This window comes from Anas platyrhynchos, chromosome 13 (assembly GCF_047663525.1).
Source record: "Anas platyrhynchos isolate ZD024472 breed Pekin duck chromosome 13, IASCAAS_PekinDuck_T2T, whole genome shotgun sequence".
NCBI lineage: Eukaryota > Metazoa > Chordata > Aves > Anseriformes > Anatidae > Anas > Anas platyrhynchos.
In genome coordinates this window covers 10,857,617-10,879,163 of record NC_092599.1, presented here as the reverse complement: position 1 = coordinate 10,879,163, position 21,547 = coordinate 10,857,617, and the positions used below count along the sequence as shown (strand labels likewise).

Genomic DNA, 21,547 nt, shown 5'->3' with positions numbered 1-21,547 from the left:
CGACCTGTCCTCAAGCCAGAATCCATTTTATTTATTAATAAACAAAAGTATTTATTCCACGCGGGGACACAAGGCGATCCACGCCACCTCAGGCCCTGACGACCCTGTGGAGCCTTGAGGCAGCCCTGAGGCGGCCCAAAACGCCGGCAGCCCCCCGTCCCGCCGGGGGAGGGCTCAGCGGGCACAGCCCCGCCCCTCCGCGGGCACAGCCCCTCTGCGCATGCGCCCTCTCGTCCCCCTCCTTTTGGGTCATTCCACAGCTCTCAGCGGGGGGGGAACAGCTTAAAAATACACGTTTATCTCCCTCAACACCACCTCTACATAAAAACTAACGCTTATTTGTATAGATAAAAAAAATTGAGATTATGTCATGATGGCTCGCGTTGCTGGATGTCCTTATTATTTGTTTACCCCCCCCCTCGGCGGCGGGTGGGTCGGCCCAGCCCGTCGCCTTCCCTGCTCCGGAAGGGGCAGGGCTGTGAGGGGAGGAGGCCGGAGCGGGCGTTGGGCACGCGCGTGGGGCGGCCGCTGGCTGGGAGGGGCGCGCGCGGGCGGCTTCACCTCAGCGCCGCTGCCCTGCCCTGAACGCGCCTCGCCTCGCCTCAGCGCCTCAGCACAGCCCGGCACGGCTCAGCTCGGCTCAACACAGCCCGGCACGACACGGTTCGGCACAGAACAACCCGGCCATGCCGCCCCCGCCGGGCCAAACCCAGCTCCCGGACTGGGACGGCTTAAAACTCCGCGTTCGGACCCTGATCGCCTCCCACCGCGTGATGATATTTAGCAAGAGCTACTGCCCCTACTGCAACCAGGTGAGGCGGCGGCCCCCGAGCCCCCTCGGCCTCTCCTTCAGGCCCGAAGGCCCAGGCCTTGGGCTTCTGAGGGCTGAGTGAGGTCGCTGCGGGGATGCTGCTTCGTGTCAGGGCTCCTGTGGGGTTTGCGCTGTGGTTTTGAGGTGCTGTGCCCGCCTTAACGCTCGGTGAGAGCAGGTTTTGTGGGGATTGAGGTGAGGTGAGGTCCGAGCTGGGGTTCTGGGTGATTTTTTATTTTTTTTTTTTCCTTTGCCACGTTAGCAAAGGGCAGCGGAGTGCGTGGGATGTGCGACACAGCCTGTGCCTTCCTCCGCTGTGGGACCTGCTGCTTCAAGGTCAGGGCGCTGGCAGGGCTGCTTTCCTGCCACAAATGTGAGCGCCTCGTTTGTGCTCAGCTTGGATGAAGGTGCACCCTCACTTAACAGAAAGTTAAACCTTATCTTGTTTTTGAAATCCGGAGGAGAAGGTTGACTATAGGAAAATCAGAAGCTCAAAATCCTAGTCATGAAGCATCTTTTCCCAAAAGAAGTCACTCCTGCTGAGTTGTGATGAGATGTTCCCTAGCCCTGTTATGTGTGAATCACACAGGTTAGCTGTAACTGGTGAGCAAGAGTCATTAAAGAAATGTGGGATCTTCATTAGAATTCAGTGATACCAACAGGCTGTAGTCATAGCCCTCACCGACCTGGGTGTTCGTAGGCAGTACGATTCCTGGATGTTTACAAACAGCATGTTGTGGAATGTTATTTAAACCTAATGATGGCATGTATGATGTGGCCATGGTGGAAGAAACACAAGTGGGATTGAGTTCTGATATGCTTTAATGGAGCTGACAACCCGAGAAGGTTCTTGGAGCTGCTCTCCTGTGTGTAGCTGGGCTTAGTTATAGTCCCTCTTGTGAGGGAGGACTTTTGTGTTTGGGCCTTGCTGTAGGAAACTTGAGTGAATGTATTCTGTCACATTTGCAACTTAATTGATGCTTTCAGAAAGGAAACTTCTGTGTGTAAGAGGACAGGACAAACCAATCAGTGTTGTCCTCTCTTGATGAGAATCGTTTGTTGATGGCTTCAGTGCTGTCCTTTGAGGAACAGTTAAAGTCATTCCTGTCTGTGTTGTTCTGTGTGCTTGTAGTGATCTTGACTGGCCAACTGTTGACACATATGGCACTCAATCCAGTGGTTTTTGAGGTCCTAACATGGCATAGTCACTTTATAAAGTTTGCAACCTGTTCATTCGTCTCTTTTTGGCATTGTGGAGGGACTTGACTAACACAAGGAGCTTTAGGTAAAAATAGACTTGATTGTAGTCCAATAAGTAAATTCCAGAATAATGTTATTTTCTTCGTTCAGAGTTTCTTCACTGAGCAAGATTACTTGCTTTAAGGAAACATTCAGATCTGAGGAATGTAATCTTTATTGTCATGGAACGGAGAGGAACAATGTATGAAGTATGAGGACCCTCTCTCATAGCACTTTCTAGGAGGGAGAGTTAAAAGCTCTACTATGAATCTTTGAGGAACAGGTGATAAATTGGCAGGGAGTGGGAAATGAGGGAGAAAAGAACTGAATTCTATTCTAGGCAGATTTCCTTGGTTTACTTTTCATTTTGGGGACAGGAGGGAAAGGTAATACAATGAAGAAAGCCAGTAGAAATATATATTGCAGAGAGACAATTAGAAGAAAGCTAGAGAGACCTCAGGAAAGGCATCAAGTGGTAAAACAAGTATCTCCAACTGTATGAGTTTTAACACCTTCCTATGAAGACTTAGAAAGTAATGAAAGGAATGAGAGAACAATGGATAATGCAGTGTTCTTGCTAGCTGATTTAGTCTGCAGAATTAATGAAGTGGATATAGTTTGAAGGAGAAGTTACAGCTTGGGTACTTAGCCTTTAATCACATAGTTCTGAGTTCTTAAAGACATAGGGATATCAGTGCTGTGCAGCGTGTGTCTTCTTTCACCATAGATGGTTGTTAGCAATGTGCTTTTGGTAGGATTAACTGAAAAACTGGTGTGCTTGAGCACTGGTGCTCCATGTATTTGTGTTCTAAAAGGGCATAATTGGGTGTGTGGGAAGAATTCTTTGTTTCAAATGGCTGTAGCTGTGCTGGAAAAAAAAATCTGAAGGAAAGCACAATCTTAGGAGTACTGCAAGTAATTTCTCTAAATAAATTAAGTAGTTGATTTTGTTTGTTCCATTTAGCAGCATGACTAGGCAATTGTGCAGTTCTTTCTGCAACTGCAATTTATTGTTCAATTGCTTTAGCCAGCAGTAGTGAGAAAGGGGTGGTGTTAGACTGACTTCCTTGTCAAAACTAAATTTGACTGTTCTTTATTTTTTTGCCACCCTGAAACGATTGACTTACGGTAGAAATGTATAAAGAAAACATTATTAGCATGAAAAATTGCAGAGTCTGAATGCTGTGATGTGTTGAAATAATTTTAGGAGCAACAGCTGTAGCCGTATAGAAGCTGCCAGTTATTCTTGTTACATGTTATGCTATTACTGAAAGTTGTCTGTATCTACAGAAATGTCAGGTAAACTCATCTCTAGCTATTAAAGAGTGCTAGCTGATAGGTGAAACAGTAGACACGACATACCGTGTTACTTAACTTTGCTGTATGAAGCTTCACATCTACTTAGCTACCCTAATGACAGAAAGCATCTCCAGGAAGAAGAGTTTTCTGAAGAAATTTGCCTAACACTAAGTTTTGGAAAATCTGTCTAATGTTTAGTAATATCTAGAAATCTTCCTAGTTTTTCCTTGTGAAAATGGGAAAGGCTCAACAGGGAAAGAAGGCCAGTGCAATGGTCAGAAAGCAAGTAAATGATTGGATTAAAGAACCATGCAACCTGGTATCCTGGCTCTGGTACTTATTGGAGAAATGACCTTTTTAGGACTGAGGAATAAAGAAGAAAACTTACCAGTGTGCCACTGAATTTTCCAGCAGTGTGGCTCCAGAATTTGTTGACCCGAGTTTTTATTAGTCTTATTGAGTTAAACGCTTTCAGTGGACAGTTGTTTCATTGACTGATCTAGTAGCTCTTTTTGATCTCCTTTTTAATAGTGGCTCTTAAAATGTCAGGGGTGAGAAAGCTCTCCGACTTATATATTGCATGGAAGTTTATTTCTTGTTTCATAATTTCTTTTAGTAACTTCAGTTTTTGCCGTTTGTTGAATTCTTAGTAGTTCTCAGAAATCATTTCCTGTTTACTTTCTCTAGGTTACTCATGATTAGTGTGTTGTCTTTCTATTCTTCCTAATAATTTTCATTTCCAATCTGAAATCTTCTAGTCTCTCTTGCCTGCATTGAAGATCTCAACTCTTCATATAGTTGTCATTTTTCTTTCTGCTTCACCACCACTAACACATGCATATTCTGTTCATACAAGTATAAAGTGTAATAGCTACTTCTAATTGGGGTGCTGGTATTTGTCTTTTTTTTTTTTTTTCCTTTACACCATATCTTCAGTGGAGAATAAATGTCACCTAAAGGCATTGTCTTACATCTGTCTTTTTCTTGATTATAATCCTTTCTTGTTCCAAAAGTATCCTGTCTTGTCCTCCACCCTGCTGGCTGATATTGCAATGTTCAAGCTGTAGAGCATTTTTTCCTGTTTTTTTAAAAAGCTGCTAATGAAATCTTGCATGTTACACCCTGCTGTCTTGCTGCAAACTAAAACAGCAGCCAAGTAGCTAATTTGGTGACTTCACATTCTTAGCGTACCACTTCATAGCAGCAATCCTCTTGAGCTTTGCTTTTTAGATCTTCTGTGGCATCTGGCTTGGGCTTTATAAAGAAGTTGCAGAGCTGAAGCAGTTCCACTGCTGTTTCCCTTCTGTTCAGTCCACAGCTATAGTCATCCCAGTAATCAAGCCTTATGGTAATGGTGAGTTTAGGACAAAAGCTTTTTGGGCCATGTAGATGTGTGAAGAAGAGGTTGGCTTGTTCTGCTTCAAGAAGAGAAGGCTAAGGAGGGATTTTGTTACCATCTTCAACTACTGCTGAGCAGGTGATTATAGGGAAGACAGTCACACTCTTCTCAGAGCTGTAGAGTGAAAAGCCAAGTAAGGGACAATGTGTATGTTTTGAAACAAGGAATATTCCAATGAGATAAAATGGAAATTCTTCACTATGGAGATGATCAAACATTGGAACAACCCAGAGTAGTTGTGGTATCTCTGTCCTTGTAAATACTCAGAACTGGGTTAGGCAGTGCTTTGGCCAACATGATCGAACTTCACATTTGTCCCTGTTTGTGCAGGCAGTTGGATCAAATGACTTCCAAGGAGCTGTTCCAATTTTATTTAATTTGCAGCTGTAAAACTAATGTCATCAGTCATACATGCAGGGCTTATTGTAGTCTCTACTACAATTGCTATACGATGTGGTAAGAAATGTGCCATGTTGTTAATACATAATACAAAAGCTTTGTTTGAAGAAAGCTGGAACTCCAGAAGACAGGAAGCAGTGAAATACCTGGCCTTTGTCATAGTAGCACTATGGATCACAGCAGCATTCTTTAAACACTTTAAACACTCCTTTATCATGTGTTCAACGTTTTTAAGGTTGTTAGATATGACTCAATTTAATGAATTACCATCAATAAATCAGGGATTCATTGGAAAGCTGGTTGTAGAAGATTTTTTTTCTGAATTATCTATCAGCAGCTTAGTGAGTTTTATTATTCAGACTTGATGCTCCCAAGGAGCACACAAATTTAGTGTTTCTTGTTAGAGCTGTTCATACATCACGATGGTTATGATTAAAAGCAGATATTTTACCCAATGCCTTATGATATCTGTTTGCACAGGTAAGTCTGTCAAAGTATATTTTGAAGGAATAAATGCTGCCAGCTGTAATATTACTTGTGCCATGAGGTATGTCCTTGTCCCTCTGGAAGAGCAGTTCATAATTTCCATGCTGCTAATTTACAAGTGGATATTACTGTAAAAATATTACTTCAAAAAGGCCACCTGATTTGAATCTGTTAATAATAGCAGCCTGTCCATTCAGAACTAGTATTACAAGAACACCCAGAAGCTGTTGGGGAGGAAAAAAAATCTCAACTGAGTTGTCATTTAGGATGACTTTTCTTTTTAAGGGTAGGCTTGTACATAGAGGTTTTAGCTTGTTTGTTTCCATACTGGCTCTTGGGTACATGAAACATGTTTCTGGAACATGTTGTACTGATGCTGTGTCTGAGATATTTCTTGGCAGCGCAGGAGGCAAGGAGACTTTTAATGACCAAGTATCATTAGACCCTTCTGTCTTGTGGGGAAGAATAGCAATCTAAAAGGTTAAAAATGTAACTTACATTCTGATACTAACTCTGTCAATATTTCACAAGGAGGATGTGAATGACTTTGTTTTACTAAGGCCAGCAAGTTAGAACTACTCCTGCTTATTCCAGAAGGCTAAGGCAGGTGTTGTTAAACAGCAAACCAAAAATCAGAGGCGGGAAAAAAAAAAAAAAGTCTTGTCCCCAGCCTCAGTGTAGGAGAAGCAGTAGGTCAAATACTTTTGATATGTACTTTGAAGCCACTCACTGATGAAGATTGTCTTCTATGTAGGCTATATGTTTCAGCATCTTGCTATTAGGAAAACTATTTCCTGAAGTCTCATCTCAATCTCTTGATGCAGTTCAAGCCCATTAGTTATTGCATCCACCACCACTTTTCTTCTTCCTTATGGCAGTCAATTATTTATTGAAACAGCCATTTTTCCACATCTTTTAAGTTGAAATCAGCTCATTGTCTTCTTAGTCAGAATAATTGTTCTCCACTTGTTCTAAATATTTTCTGAGGTGCAGTGAACAAAACTGAATGTGGGCAGGGCAGCAGGTAGACATGAGCTGTCCCAGTGCTGAGTACACCTGGAGAGTCATTCTTCTTGTGGCTTTTTTATAATGCAATGTTTTTATTTTGTTTTGCATGTGCTCATCAGCGTTTTGTTTTGCAAGTTATCCTCTGTTCCCTGCTCTTCTCCCTTTCCTTAGTATTATCAAGGAATCTGGCTACTGCATTCTCTCTCTTGATGATATAATGCGTAGCAGTTACTGTCATGGGCTTTTTTTTGTCTGTCAGGGGATGGAGAGATCTGCAGCTAAGCCAATTGTATAAAGAAACTGTCTCATAAGGTCAGTAAGACTTGTAATAGAAGATTGCTCAGATGTGGGATACTTAATCTGAATGCTGTTTAATACTCTGGCTTTAAATAAGGACAGTGCAAAATGTAGTAGTGGTGCCAAACTTTATCAGAAACATCTACTGGCACTCAAAGAATTATAAATGAGACTTAGAAGTCCTTACATGCTCATATAATTGAGACTTAAGTTCCTACATCCAACGATTAGGTCTTACCCTGAACTGTGCATCAGATCTTGTGAAAGCTTTGCCTTGGCAGTCTGCCTGTGTACAAAAACACTGTGTCCCTTTCTGTTGCAGGTGAAAGAACTCTTCAGCTCCATGGGTGTAGAGTACTATGCTTTAGAACTGGATGTAACAGGTAAGTAGCAGAAAGGAAACCTACCAGGTGTTGCTTCATGCAGCTAAAAAATCAGTGACTGTGCATGACTACAAGCTCTCTTGAACTAACTGAAAGTAATAAAAAGCAATTAAAATCAGTTTTAATGCGTACAGAGATAAAAGACCGGTTAGCCTTCAGTGTGGATTTTAATGGAGGATGTGTTTTTAATATAACTGAAGGCTTTGACTCTCTGTGCAAACTGTCAACTGATTACACAGATGTGAGATCAAATTTCTCCATCAGAAGTTTTGTCTTTCAGGAAAAAAAAACACGGTACTTTTCTACCGTCTCAGTTTCTTTTGTGGCTTTAGATGAATTGTTAATGTTTGACGTGGTATAAGAGTGACCTTTATGGGGGACATTGCTGAGTCATGGGAAAGAACAGTGAATTCCAGTATCTTGACTGTTGCCAGTTTTTTGTTTTTTTCCTAAAGCCCAAGTTGCTTTAGTTTCACTACAAATATAGTACTGTGTGCCTTCCATTACGTATACATAATGAGTGTAGTGTTAAGAACAAATACTTTCTAGCTATTCTAATTCTCACTAAGCTCTTCACCACACCACTGGTAAACTGTTGATTGTGTGTTATCACCCACTGTTTTTTTTCTCTATATACAGAGACAAAACTTAGTTTCTAATGCTTTTTTAACGTGGTTGTGCTTAAGCTATGTTTGGAGGGAAAATACACATAATTAGTAATCTGAAGTATCTCTTTGTACTTTTTTTTTTTTTACTTTTAAAACTGAGATACTATGAACTAGTTATAGTTTAAGATGCACATAATACAGCTCTCAGTATTTTTCTTTTTTTCTGGAATTACTTCTCATTAAGAATACTTTTTCTTTGCAATTGCTATAATCACTGATGCTAAATAGGTATGGTTTGGAGTAAAAAGATATTTTAAAATAGTTGTGTAATGTACCTGTTGCATTTATTTTTAGCTGATGGACCCAGTATTCAGCAAGTATTAGCAGAGCTAACTAATCAGAGGACAGTGCCTAACGTATTTGTGAATGGAAAGCACGTAGGAGGCTGTGATGCAACTTACAAGGTAACTTTTCTTTAAAAATCAACTGGAAGTAAACAAGACTATGGGGGGGAGTGTTAGATCAAGCTATTTTTCTTGTGTTTTTACTGCCTAGTTTGTTAGTGAATTAACTCCTGTGTTTGTTACAAGTATACAAGCATTTTTCTTGAATTTGTCAGTAAGACAGGCTCTGGAACTTCTAGACTGTTCTTAGAAAGTTTGTGTAGTACTCAATCCAACCTGTATGATTGAGGAAATAGACAATCTGTTTGTTTCTTTTTAATTTGCTGTTTGATTCTTAGTGCCTTTTCTGTGACATAAAGGCTGTTATGCAAGTAAAATGTGAAACACATTTGAATCTTTTCCAGGACCATGATCTTCACAACCACAGAATTACTTTAGGAACCCCCCACTTTCAATGCAGCCTAAACTAGATCAGGTTGCTTGGAGTCTCTGGCCATACAGATCTTGAAATTGAGCAACAGCTGTATCTTCTGTTAAGATATTGTAGGGAGATGTAAGACTGGATGATCTACATCAGAAAAGGCAATGTAATTCAGTCTTTACTTAAAATCAATTCAAACATGTTTCTACAGGCTTATCAGAATGGAACACTGCAGAAACTTCTTGGGGATGTCAAAGATGCGGAAACCTATGATTATGACCTCATTATTATTGGTGGTGGCTCAGGTGGACTTGCTTGTTCCAAGGTATGACACGAAGAACAGGTTCTATATGAAACTTCTTGAAAAATTAGTCTTCATATTAATCACAGTAGAATTAAAAGAATCTATATTTTCATGATTATTAGTTTTCAACTTGCTAATGAATCAGTAGTGGTTCTAGTAGTGTGCTTACTCAAAAGATCACAGTCTGTCTAGAGTAGTTTCAAGCCAATGCCTAGTCAGGTCATCTAATAATAGGCTTTAGGTTCCTGGCTGAGGGTGGAACCAAAAGCTTTTTAAGTATCTCCTCTTCATGTGTAGTGTACAGGCACTTGAACACATCCAAACAGTAATCTAGAAATGTACGTGTTATTCTTGAAGTATTTCTGTTTAGGATCCAGGACTACCAACACTGTAAAATGAAAAGCTTTCAGCTGTTATCTCAAGAAACTTCCTCATGCTTTATTGCTTCTTCTTCTAGCTGCTTTTGCAGAAATGGCAATAGAGATTATGTACTTCTTACACAATCAGCTGTTGTTCAGAATGCCTCAGGACCTGAGATGCGGATTCAGTTTTCTCTTCTACATGAGGGATTTGAACCCACAATTCCTACCTCTCAGCTAGCTATCCTAACCATCAGTTTATGGTTTGGCCATGGTGAGGTTACTCTTGGCAACATTGCTGATTGCTAGACAATGCAGTTAAGCATGCGGCTATAACTAGATCAATATAAAAACAGCAGAGAAGGTGATACAGCTTCATATTTTATTCTAGTTTGTGGGAGAAGGTGTGAGTTCTTTTCTTTCACCAGAACTGCCTATACCCTCTACTACCACCCTCTATTCTGCCCCACAACTCCGTTTGGACAGTCTCCTTCATTAGCTATTTTCAGAATGCTGCAGGTCTTTCCTCAAAGTGCCTTCTGAGACATGAATTGTAACTGTAGTGATAATCACCAACCTGTTTGGAGTGGGAGAGTTTGACTCTTCATTGAATACAAAATAACTGGCTAATTCTAAACCTTGTTTGATCCAGGATCTCAGCAACTGTGCAGGAGTTCTTAAGCAGATTAGAGGCACCTAAAGATTTGATCCAAGCCCTTAAAATACAAAACAGCAAGTAGATTCAGTCAAGTGTCTGGTCATTCCTTGTGTATAAGATTATTCAGATTGGAATGGACATTAGATGGATGTCCAGACAAAGCTCCTGCTCCAAGAAGGGTCAGCTGTGAGATCAAACAAGGTTATGTATTTTTGCTTAGTGGAGGAGGTAGAAGAGGCATGTATTAATGAGACTAGCAAATGAGCCTGCTATTATTGCTGAGTATATCATGACTGTAAAAGAGAAGAAAAGCTTTTCTTTGCTGAGAAGTTTATCGATGCTGACTTTTTTTTTTACAGGAAGCTGCTACCTTGGGAAAGAAAGTAATGGTGTTAGATTATGTTGTTCCAACGCCTCTTGGAACCTCCTGGGGTAAGTTTCTGTTAACTTGTATTTGATGGTGTTTGAGTGCCAGTCATAGTTACTATTTTGTTAGATATTACAGATTTGTATCCTTAAAAATTAGGGCAGAATTACTGTAATTCTGGAACACGTAACAAAGATGTTGCTTTTCTGGACAGTTATTTCTGTTTTCCGTATTGTTACATTTGAAAAAGAACTGAGAATTCATTCTAATTCTGTTCACTTTAATACTGTAGCCGAATACCATGTGTGCATGTGTTCACTTTCTTGTGTTTGTTTTATTATGCACTTTAGTTCATCTAGTTCTACTTCAAGGACAACTGATCTAGGCTATGTAACTATAGCTGTCCATGCCTCACCTTTTCATACCTTTTCATAATTAGGCAGCTACTGTCTGACCTAATTAATGTTATTGGCAATTGAGAATGAGTAAGGTATTTCACTGGTCAAACTTTGAGTCAAGCTTTGAATGTGCTCTTACAGCTAAAACTTCAATCATTATGGCTAAAACTTCAATCAAATACATATTTCATATTCTACAGATAGATGATACTAAATTTTAGGGACTCTGGGCTTTTTGCCATGCTTACTTGCTGATCAAACTAAAATACGAAGCACTCTGTAAGTAACTATCCTCTGTGTTTGACATCACATGGTACTGTTCTTGGCCTGATGAGTCAAATAAAGTTCACTGTATTTTAAAATGTCTAACAGCAGAAATTCCATGTTACAGCAAGCATCAACAACTGATCTATGGGTGGCTATTGAAAGCACATAATAGCAGAAGCATGTTCTGTTCATGTGGGCAATACAATAACATATTTCTTTCCATCTTAGGTCTTGGTGGCACCTGTGTAAATGTAGGTTGTATTCCAAAGAAGCTAATGCATCAAGCAGCACTTCTGGGACAGGCACTCAAAGATTCAAGGAAATATGGCTGGCAATATGAAGAACAAGGTTAGTAAGAACAGAGGACAGATAAGGCAGTGTACAGATGACAGATAGTAGAGGTGGTTCTTGGACTTCAGACTTAGTAAATAAAGGCAGAGTTCTGTAGTTTTCATAAGGGAATCAGAAGCATTTCTCCTTTTTGAGTCATACATGGAATCTGAAATAAATGGATTAACTTTTAGAATGGGTTTATTTCAGGTAATAACAAGTCAGGTAAGTGCACCATGGTAACACATGACTTTAATAAGTATCCTAATTACTGATGACAATGATGGCTGCTTAGCATGATGTACAATAAATAAGACAAGTTTTTCTTCAAGGGTTTGTTGTGCTTTGTTTTCTAAAATATGAAATTAATGGCTTGTTTCAGTTAAACACAACTGGGAGATCATGGTAGAAGCAATTCAAAACTACATTGGTTCTTTAAACTGGGGTTATCGATTGTCCTTAAGGGAGAAATCTGTGACATACCTAAATTCTTATGGAGAATTCGTTGAACCACACAAAATTAAGGTATGTGCTGTGTTGAAACATTTTATTCACCTGAGAGAGAACTTGTATTCTAAAGTTGCCTTTTAAAATCCATCAAGGAAAAGGCTTCATGTTAACGCTGCCAACTTAAGTCAGCCTAAGTTAAAAGAAGTCATTTCTGAAATAAGTTGGTGAAATTAATATTGTGCTTTATTACGTGTCACAGTATTTGCAAACCTACTAACTGTTACATAAGAGTAACGCAGATTCCGGTAAACTTAAGTCTTGCATGAGATGGTCTTAGTTGCTAATGTCATGACAAAAGTCAGCAAACTGAGCCAAAAGCAAACAAACAAAATAACATATAACACAAAACCTTCAACTGTAACAATATGCCACTTGGAAACTCTTCATACTAAAGCACACAAACTGTAGAAATCAAATTTGGATTAAAGCACTTGCATAACACTGCTGATAGAACCTTATGCTGTATCAGCATAAGAATTAAACTGCCAGTTTTGCAAGACAAAGCATGTGCTGGTAATCCTGCTGTGAGTGATAGCAATGTAGCAAGGTTAACTTAGAAGAATTGCATTTTGAAGACAACTGCTTGGTTCAGTGGCTGCAATTTTCTGTTCTTGATATGAGCTTATGAAAGCTGAATTAAATGTCTTTCAAAGCAAGAGACTAGTGGTGAGGAGATGATATGCTTTACATACCTCATCTACCAACTATTTCTGTCCACATATACAGGTCATCTGCGTAATAGTGTCCTTAGCATTATAAATGAATTAGAACAGAGACTTTAAGATCTAAGTTGTACTAGGGGGAGTTTAACTTTATCTGTTTTGGCAAATAACTAAAGTGCATGAATGAAGGTTGCATTTTGAAATAGATGCATTGGCATGATGAAAATCCCAGGGCCTCTAGAGATCAAGAAAATACCTAAATTCAGTGTTAATTTGTTTAAAATAGGGTATTAGGCCCTCTTAAAGCATGTAAATCTGTTTTTTTGTTTTTTAATTTCTACATAAGTCTAAGAAATAATTGAAGTTATTCTGTAATTAGCATAGTATTGGCCTTTCTGTGGAAGCAAGGGGTAGGAGCACCCTTAATTTGGTATGTGTTTTTTTGTGATCTTACTTCCAAGTTAGCAACAACTCATTTAGACTGAATTCTGTCCATACAAACAAGATCCAATAGTAAATTATTTTAGGTACTCTAACCTAAAAGGATAGAGAATAGCCTAACAGTCTGTAATTTAAACCAGTTATTCTTACGTGATCTGCATGGGATCTGTAAATGTATTAGGCTTTATTTGAAGCTAGCACTTAAGAATTAAGCATATCAACAGTGTTTATAGGTGAGGATTATGTAGTTTTTAATTTGTTGTAATACCTGTTCCTGTGATAAAGACTTTTAACTCTGTCTATGTAACAGGCAACTAATAGAAAAGGACAAGTAACCTATCACACCGCAGAGACTTTTGTCCTGGCAACAGGAGAAAGGCCTAGATATCTTGGTATCCCCGGAGATAAAGAATATTGTATTACAAGGTGAGATGAAAAGGCATAATAGACTGAATTTTGTCTGCTCCAGTATTTGCAAAGACAAGTCTGTCTTCGAAGAACCTTGTAACCTATACTTCTTCTCTTTTTAGTGATGACCTCTTCTCCCTGCCTTATTGTCCTGGCAAAACGCTAATTGTGGGTGCTTCTTATGTGGCGCTGGAGTGTGCAGGATTTCTTGCTGGTCTAGGTCTAGATGTCACAGTAATGGTGCGTTCCATACTTCTTCGGGGCTTTGACCAAGAAATGGCAGAAAAAATAGGTGCCCACATGGAAACACATGGTGTAACATTCATCAGAAAGTGTATACCTACTCAGGCAAGTGCTTCCTAAGCTTTCTTCTCTCTACATTAAATTACTGTAAACAGCATAGCTAGAATGCATGTGTTTTCTGGGAAGGTTTTGGTATTGTACAAGAATAAATGTTTTATGAGACTAAGCTTTTTTTTTTTTTTTACTGCTGAATAACAATAGGTCAAAGTTTGAAGTGCTAATGCAAGAATTCTGCTGTTTGAGGTCATTCTAAGCTTACAAATATTTATACAGGTTGAAAAGTTGGAGGATGGCACGCCTGGAAGACTAAAAGTGACGGCACAGTTTACTGAGGGACCAGAAACTTTTGTGGGAGAATATAACACTGTAAGCATTTCTGGATTTAAAATATCTGAATGCGGCAATACTATGGATATGTATTAAAATACCTTAACAGCTGTTCAGGAGAAAAATAAAGTCTTGCTTGGAAAACTATTTATGTTACTTGCTAGCAGGAAAAAAAAAAGGTGAAAATTAAATATTCGTCTTCAGTTGTGCCCTGTCAGCAGAACAGGTGAAACTTCTCATGCTTGGAATTTGGTTCTGGTGAACAGTGTTGTTTCTGTTTTGTTCTTCTACTAACATGTTGCTGTTTGTTGTATCTCTGAAATAAGTTGTGCTTGGAGGAGACTGAGCAGCGGGTAGCTCCTCTTTCCAATTATTTTTTTTGTTTTGAGAAGTCAATTCAGTCATGTATGCTTTAAAGCTTTTTAAGAAAGAGAAAAGTAAAACATAACCAGCATTACAATTCCTTGTGTAAAATTACTGGGTGTAATTTTATTTTTTAGGTTTTGATAGCTATTGGTCGTGATGCGTGTACCAGAAATATTGGTTTAGAGACGATTGGTGTCAAAATCAATGAGAAGTGAGTATTTCTCAACTCCCCTAAGCCACTGATTTTATTTTTTTTAAAACTTTTTAACAATCTATGCTACTGATGCTTTTTTTTCAACCCACACTTTTAAAGGTTCACTTAATTGCCTTGTTTAACATCTCCTGAATTTGAGTACAATTGCTCAGGGACTTAATTTCTTAAATATTTATTCAATGGAAGAATTATTCTACTACCTACTTGTTGGCCACTGTACTCAAGGAATACATTTATTTACTTAGATTTTAGGCATACTAACTTTTAACGCGTTCCTCTAGTTTTAGTGTATATTTCATTATTTCTTGAAGGCTGTTCCACATAAGTGAGCTTGAACTGTGATTCAACAGGAATCTCAGTACATATGTAAAGGTTTTTTTTGCCTAATAGGCTTGTAAGTCTGATGCTGTAGTCCTGGAAATCATGCAAGTCAATCTGAGCATCTAAAAAAGGAGTAAGCAACTCACTTCAGATTTCTTTTTATTTTTTTCTCCCCAGTGTCAGTGCAAAGCTGGTGCGAAGAAAAAGGCAGGATTATGTAGATCAGGCAATAGAATTAGAATCAGCTTGCAGCAACCAGCAACTTATTAAACCAACTCACTTATACATGTGAGTGATGATGCAGCTTTTTTCCCCCATAGGGAAAAATGTAAATTGCAAGCTGTATAATATTCAAATAAAAGATCAAAAGTCCAAAGTTGCCTGACTAACTTCATTGTCATCAGACTTCTTTGTTGCTGGAGACAGAACTGTCCCATTGAATCTTAACTTCACCCATGTGTCAGAAACCAATGCCTTGAAGAGCTTGCAACTGAACTAAAATGGCGTGAGCATACTTCATAAAATACGCTGAGTGGTTAAACTAACATCTTTGTAGCAGAACATGTCCAATTTGTTTTTTGCTGAGCTCTGAGGAAGGTCATGATACTGAACTCCGTTTTATTTTGTTTGTTTTAAAGGAATGGGAAAATACCTGTAAATGAAGAAGAACAAACCAATGTGCCTTATGTTTATGCTATTGGGGATATCTTGGAGGGAAAGCTTGAACTTACTCCAGTTGCAATTCAAGCAGGGAAACTCCTAGCCCGCAGGCTCTATGGTGGTAGTTCCACAAAGGTAAAGGTGTAAGAACACAATTTTAATTTACTTCTATGTTTTTTTCCTCAGAATTGCAGTAACACAAGTTGTTCATATGACTGGGGGCACTGCAAGTGTTTTGCAAACATAAGACTGGGTTAATAAAATTCTTCCTACGATCTACCATGTAGAACTTGCACAGTCTAAATATAAACTTTGTTTTTTTTTCTTTTCAGTGTGATTATATCAATGTACCAACAACAGTGTTTACTCCCTTAGAGTATGGCAGCTGTGGGCTAGCTGAAGAGAAAGCCATAGAAAAATATGGAAAGCAAAATTTGGAGGTGAGAGCACTCAGGACTTATTTAACTTGTAGCTTGAGAATTTTTGTGTACCTAGATTACCTAGACAGCCCTTTGATCATAGAAAAATCTGAGTAACAAGTTAATGGATTGCCAAAAATATAGGACTTGACTTGATAAGGTTAGAATTCTACATAGCTATTTCTGCACTTCTGAGAATCACTTGAGTTCAGGAGGCCAAAATTAGGTTTCAAAACTGTGGGTAGCTCTTTTGTTGTAGCAAAGTAAATATTCTTATGGCTGAAGTATACCAAACTCTTGGGATTGCCTATTTTCCACTTGTTCGCTGTACCTGAATTGGAAATTAAATTCTTCCTGACCTTTACTTAGGACTGTAGGAAGTATCAACCACAACTTGTTTGTTTTATGGTAACTTCCAGCTTCTGCACTTCTCTGAAGACAATTTCAAGAGAGTTGTTTGCATGCCTTGTATTTAACTCCTTTGTCTTTCAAATATACTTGGCATTATTTAGTTTTTGCTTTAATTGCTTTGCAGAATAGGATTAAATATGTAGTAACTAGAAATTAAACATGCACTACTAAAGAGTTTCTCTCATTGAAAATAATCATAAGATGCTGTCTCTTAAACAATTAAAACAGCTATAGCTTTAATTGGGACACATTTTAAGTGTTCCTCTACTAACTTTTGGAATATGGACTGCTAGGATGGGGGTGGCAGATGCTGAGAGGAAAGCACTGTTGTTTAATGTGCTACAACAGTCCGGTGAGTTAAATGTCAAACCACCTATTTGTAAATACAGATTAAAAAACTAGAATTGTCTGACTGAATTAATTCATCAAACTGTTATGCTTCTTTCTTGCTATCCTCCCAGGTTTATCACAGTTTATTCTGGCCACTTGAATGGACAGTACCAGGCCGAGATAACAATACTTGTTACGCAAAGATTATCTGTGCTAAACACGACAATGTAAGTAGCAAGCCAGAATATATGTGTCAAGTGTATTAATGAATATTTTTATTTAGACAAGCCAAAAGACAGAATATCTGGCCTGCTGTAGACTAGCTCTATCTGCTGTTAACATAGGCATTAGTTTAAGAGGTTCAATCAATTTGGAAAGAGCTGATTGTTTGATTTTGTATAACAGTTGTTTGAGCAAGTGATAGCTTTATAGGTTTATGAAACTTCATCCTGAGTCTCTATTAAAGGATAAAGTTGTGAAGTTCTCCAGGGTTTTTCCAAGGGCTGTTGAACTATTACATATCTACAGTCTTCCCTTAGGCTTCTGGACCATCGTGTTTTTTTGCTTTGGACTTTTTGCAATGTGCAGAGATTTGTATGTTTAACAGGAACTTGGAAAATGTTGTTGATCCTAGAACCTCAGTGATAAGAAACTGTTATTTCTAGAGATGAGTGAGTTTTGTTTCAAAAACAAGTGCCAATGCTGTCTGTTATCTGTCCCAAAAACTAGGAGAACAGATGTACAAAGGAAGAATTTAGAGTGTAAAATCACTTTGGAGACAAGGAATGATATGATGAAATAGCTTGGCTGTTGAACTAAAGAGGAAATAAACTCACTCTTCCTTATTACCCTGCCAATGCCTTTTTCAAAGAATGCAGAAGGGCACAAAGTTCTGCTGTTAGTGGAGACTGACTGCAAGAACGCCAAGTGAAAAGATCACAGTGGAGGGGAAGATTTTCTTTAGATTTCTATGCAAAGCTTTTTCTAGCATGCTTAAGTGATAGGGGAAATGTCAAGTAAATAGTGTCTTTGGTTCTCTGTGTTGTAAGGAATTTGTATCCTGTCTTGCAAATTATGGTCAGACCAGGGCTAGGGCTTTTCTGAAGGCATTGGGATTGTCGTGGTTTAACCTGGCCGGCAGCTAAACACCACGCAGCCGTTTGCTCACCCTCCCCCCTCCCTCTCTGGGACGGGGGAGAGAAATGGAAAGTGAAGCCCGTGAGTTGAGATAAAGACAGTTTGATAAGACAGGAAAATAATAATAACAAAAATAATAACAATAATAATGATAATAATAATATAATAGTGATAATAGGAAAGTAATAATATGTACAAACAAGTGATGCACAATGCAATTGCTCACTACTCGCTGACCGATGCCCAGCCTAACCGCGAGCAGTCCGGCCCCCTCCCCCCGGCTAGCCACCCCTATATATTGTTTAGCATGACGTCAGATGGTATGGAATACCCCTTTGGCTAGTTTGGGTCACCTGTCCTGGGTCTGTCCCCTCCCAGCTCTTACTGCACCCCCAGCCTGCCCGTTGGCAGGACAGAGCAAAAGGCTGAGATGTCCTTGGCTTGGTATAAGCACTGCTCTGCAACAATTAAAACATCAGGGTGTTATCAGAACTCTTCTCATCCTAAGCCAAAACACAGTATTCCACCAGCTACTAGGAAGAAAATTAATTCTGTTCTAACTGCAACCAGGACAGGGATGTCTAGGGAAAATGTTTTAAACCATTGTTTGTATTTCTCTTAATAAATCAATTCATCAGGCAAATTAAAACAGACCACATCGTTTTTATCTCATTCTTACAGGCTACTCCCATCACTGTAGATTTTGCTACACAGATAGCTTGCTCAAAATTCAAACCTAGGGTGTTTTAACAAGATTGACCTGCTTGTATAGCATATAATTTTAAGGGTAATGGGAGTTATGTACATGAGCTTTTATTAAACTTTACCTACTTTACTCATTGTTGTTTTTCTGCACCCTTAAAGAACCGTGTGGTAGGATTTCATGTTCTTGGACCTAATGCTGGTGAAGTTACCCAGGGTTTTGCTGCTGCAATAAAATGTGGTCTCACCAAAGAATTACTAGATGAAACAATTGGTATCCATCCAACTTGTGCAGAGGTAAGAGGGTGAGGGGGGAGCTTGTTCTTAAAACCTGCTTTAAAAGTAAAAATACATGCAAGAAAATAATACTGAAGTGCATTCTATACTGAGATTTATTTAGTACTTGCTTAACTTCTGGCTACAAGATGTTAGCACATGACAGGAAACGTATGTTAACTGTGCACTGCAACTTGTTTTCCACCATAATAGTTCATGGAAATCTAGTATTGTTACTTCGCAAGAGGAGACCAAATAGCCACGTGGATGATACAGAGCAACAGTAAATAAGCTGTTTTGGTGTCTTACAGGTGTTCACTACGATGGATATTACAAAATCTTCAGGACAAGACATCACTCAACGGGGCTGCTGAGGTTAAACCTGCTGTCTTACATGTTTCCATGTTGTACACGCTTGGTTCTGTGGAAGCCCTAATATATCCAACTGCTTTGGGGCAAAATAAACTTTTGCATCAGTACCACTGCGTGTAGTGCAGTGGGGAGTGGTGCTTTTGAGAGGCTTCCTCAGTGAATAGCGTTGCAAATGGAAACAGTAATACAGCAGGGAAATCTTGAACAGTGAATCCTGACTTTGCTTGGAATTGGCACTAACGTGCTTTTATGATGTTATAGCTCGGAACCTTATTGTGAGGAGAGCTATGACTGATGGCTGCCATGCAAGGTTGGAGATCTCTTCGTCCAGTCAGATGACTGAACTCTTCCTGAAGGAAATTCTTAAGTTGCACAAATTTAAGCTGACACTTCAAGGCTTCAGTATCTTGTATAAATGCCTGAGGTAGAAGACAAATATGTAACTGAATGATTCTTGCCAACAGTTTACAGTTGACTGATTTATTTCTTTTGATGCATTTTACTTTACTTAATTGTATATCCAGTTATGGCAAGATGGCACAAATTGTATGCAAGTGATGAGCAGTGCGATTCAAGTACTTGTATCACACTTCAAGTCTAAAACTTTGAAGTAATCTAGGACATTGCTGCTGTTCACATTCATAGTTGTTTGACCTCAGGTGACAGTGTCTTTAAGACGAAAAATTGAATGGTAGGAATTTTGTGTGTTAGTGTGTCAGGGTTGAAGAGTATAAATGCAAGACCTTGTCAATTTGGTCTTGCTGTTTATGACTATATTTAGAGCTTATAGTCTCATTTGATGTCAGCTCTAGTGTAAAACATCACAGAACTCAGAAACTGTAAGTTTGTACTCTTACATAGAGTATTGAAGTTTGGAAGGAAAAATTTCAGAGCAATCTGTCCCACTAATGTTGTAGGTGCCTGCCAACGGTGGTAATTGCAGAGAATGTCTCTTCTGACTGTGTCGCAGCAGAGAACAATGACTTGGTGTGTTGTCATGCTTTGTGTTGTGTTGTGTACAGTCAGTCCTCTGAAGCTTTCTTCCACCAATGGCATGCTGCTCTTGGGGAATTATGTTTGAATTTGGCTCTTAGTTTTGTCCAAAAATATGTTTTGAAAGACTTTTTGAACACTGTATGATAGTAAATAAACAGTTTTTAACTATTTAATCTATGATGTACCATGGAATTTGAAGTTCAATAAACAACACATACAGCACTGTTGTGTCTGACCATGATTTACGTTATTGCATACTTAAGAAATCTTATGGTGGGTTTTTAGCACCAACTCTTGCTGGTATTTTGCTTTGGGGTTTTGCTGTGGATGCCTAGCAGTAATCTAAAGTAGTTTCACTTGGCACTAGGGACACTTACTCTACTTCTGCTGTTGCTGTGCCTCAAAGCTCTGGGGAATTCATTGTTCCAGTCTCACAGAAATAGTAGCTAGAGCCACCTGCTTGCTATCTTCTGCAGCAGCATATTTAAGAGCAGTATTGCCAAAATCTATCATGCCTGAAAGTTTGCCTTTCTTAATAGTTCAGATATTGTAGTTTGAAGTAAAGAAGATAAAATAATGTAGAAGTGACAGCGTAGAAGTCTATAAGCTGAAGTGGGTGATCCAGAGGTTCATCTGAGCCATTTCAAAAAGTGAGTAGAGATCAGGATGGACTGCTAGGAACAAGTTCCACATTGTGGATTTGGCACTGTATAAATAGCAGAATTGGAATTTAGTAAGCCAAAAGGCAGTCAAATGGCTTTATGTCATGAGCAACTGGCAGGAAATGGCCAAGTTTAACTTGTGTAGCCTTCTTATAGAGCAGGTGTGGAAGGAAGCGTTAAGCCAATGAACAGCAACTTCCTGAATTTACTATTAAGTAAGAGCACTAATTGAGTTTTATTTCACACTCAGATTTGTTTTACAGGTTCAAGTTAATTGATCAATAATTACTGCTTGCATATCAGTAACAATGTACTAATGGTATATGTTCCTTGTCAAACTTGTCCAGGCTCTCAGCTCTTTCTAAATGATACTTCACATGCATCGAGTGCTCTGTACAGTTAGTCTTTAAGTTTAAAACTCAGCAGTTAAAATATACAAAAATTAGTTAACAGCAAAAGCAGTATTTTAAGTGAATGTGTTTGTGTTTCACTAGGCTGGCATGTAAAGTAGAAGGTGCCATGACAACAAGACATAGTTAAAAGCCAAAGCATTAAGCTTGACAGCAGATATTAGAGGAGGAAAAAGAATCTCA

At 38.9% G+C, this 21,547-nt stretch overlaps 1 protein-coding gene across 1 annotated transcript; it reads left to right on the top strand.

The window, feature by feature from the left end:
• Positions 1–536: 536 nt before the first annotated feature.
• TXNRD3 (thioredoxin reductase 3) lies at positions 537–20,514 on the top strand. The gene is made up of 16 exons (XM_005025088.6): positions 537–812; positions 7,261–7,321; positions 8,284–8,393; positions 8,966–9,079; positions 10,435–10,507; positions 11,336–11,455; positions 11,820–11,962; positions 13,361–13,476; positions 13,581–13,806; positions 14,035–14,127; positions 14,589–14,665; positions 15,628–15,784; positions 15,982–16,089; positions 16,941–17,036; positions 18,811–18,945; positions 19,236–20,514. The coding sequence occupies exons 1-16, from the start codon at positions 687–689 to the stop codon at positions 19,296–19,298; spliced, it is 1,818 nt and encodes a 605-aa protein (XP_005025145.4). The 5' UTR covers positions 537–686; the 3' UTR covers positions 19,299–20,514.
• The last annotated feature ends 1,033 nt before the right edge of the window (positions 20,515–21,547 follow it).

Excerpts from the sequence above, each read along its gene's own strand:
- TXNRD3 (XM_005025088.6), top strand. The coding sequence starts at position 687 with ATGCCGCCCCCGCCGGGCCAAACCCAGCTCCCGGACTGGGACGGCTTA. Across the intron at positions 15,785-15,981 it reads ATGGTGGTAGTTCCACAAAG|TGTGATTATATCAATGTACC; the intron begins GTAAAGGTGTAA and ends TTTTCTTTTCAG. Across the intron at positions 18,946-19,235 it reads TCCATCCAACTTGTGCAGAG|GTGTTCACTACGATGGATAT; the intron begins GTAAGAGGGTGA and ends GGTGTCTTACAG.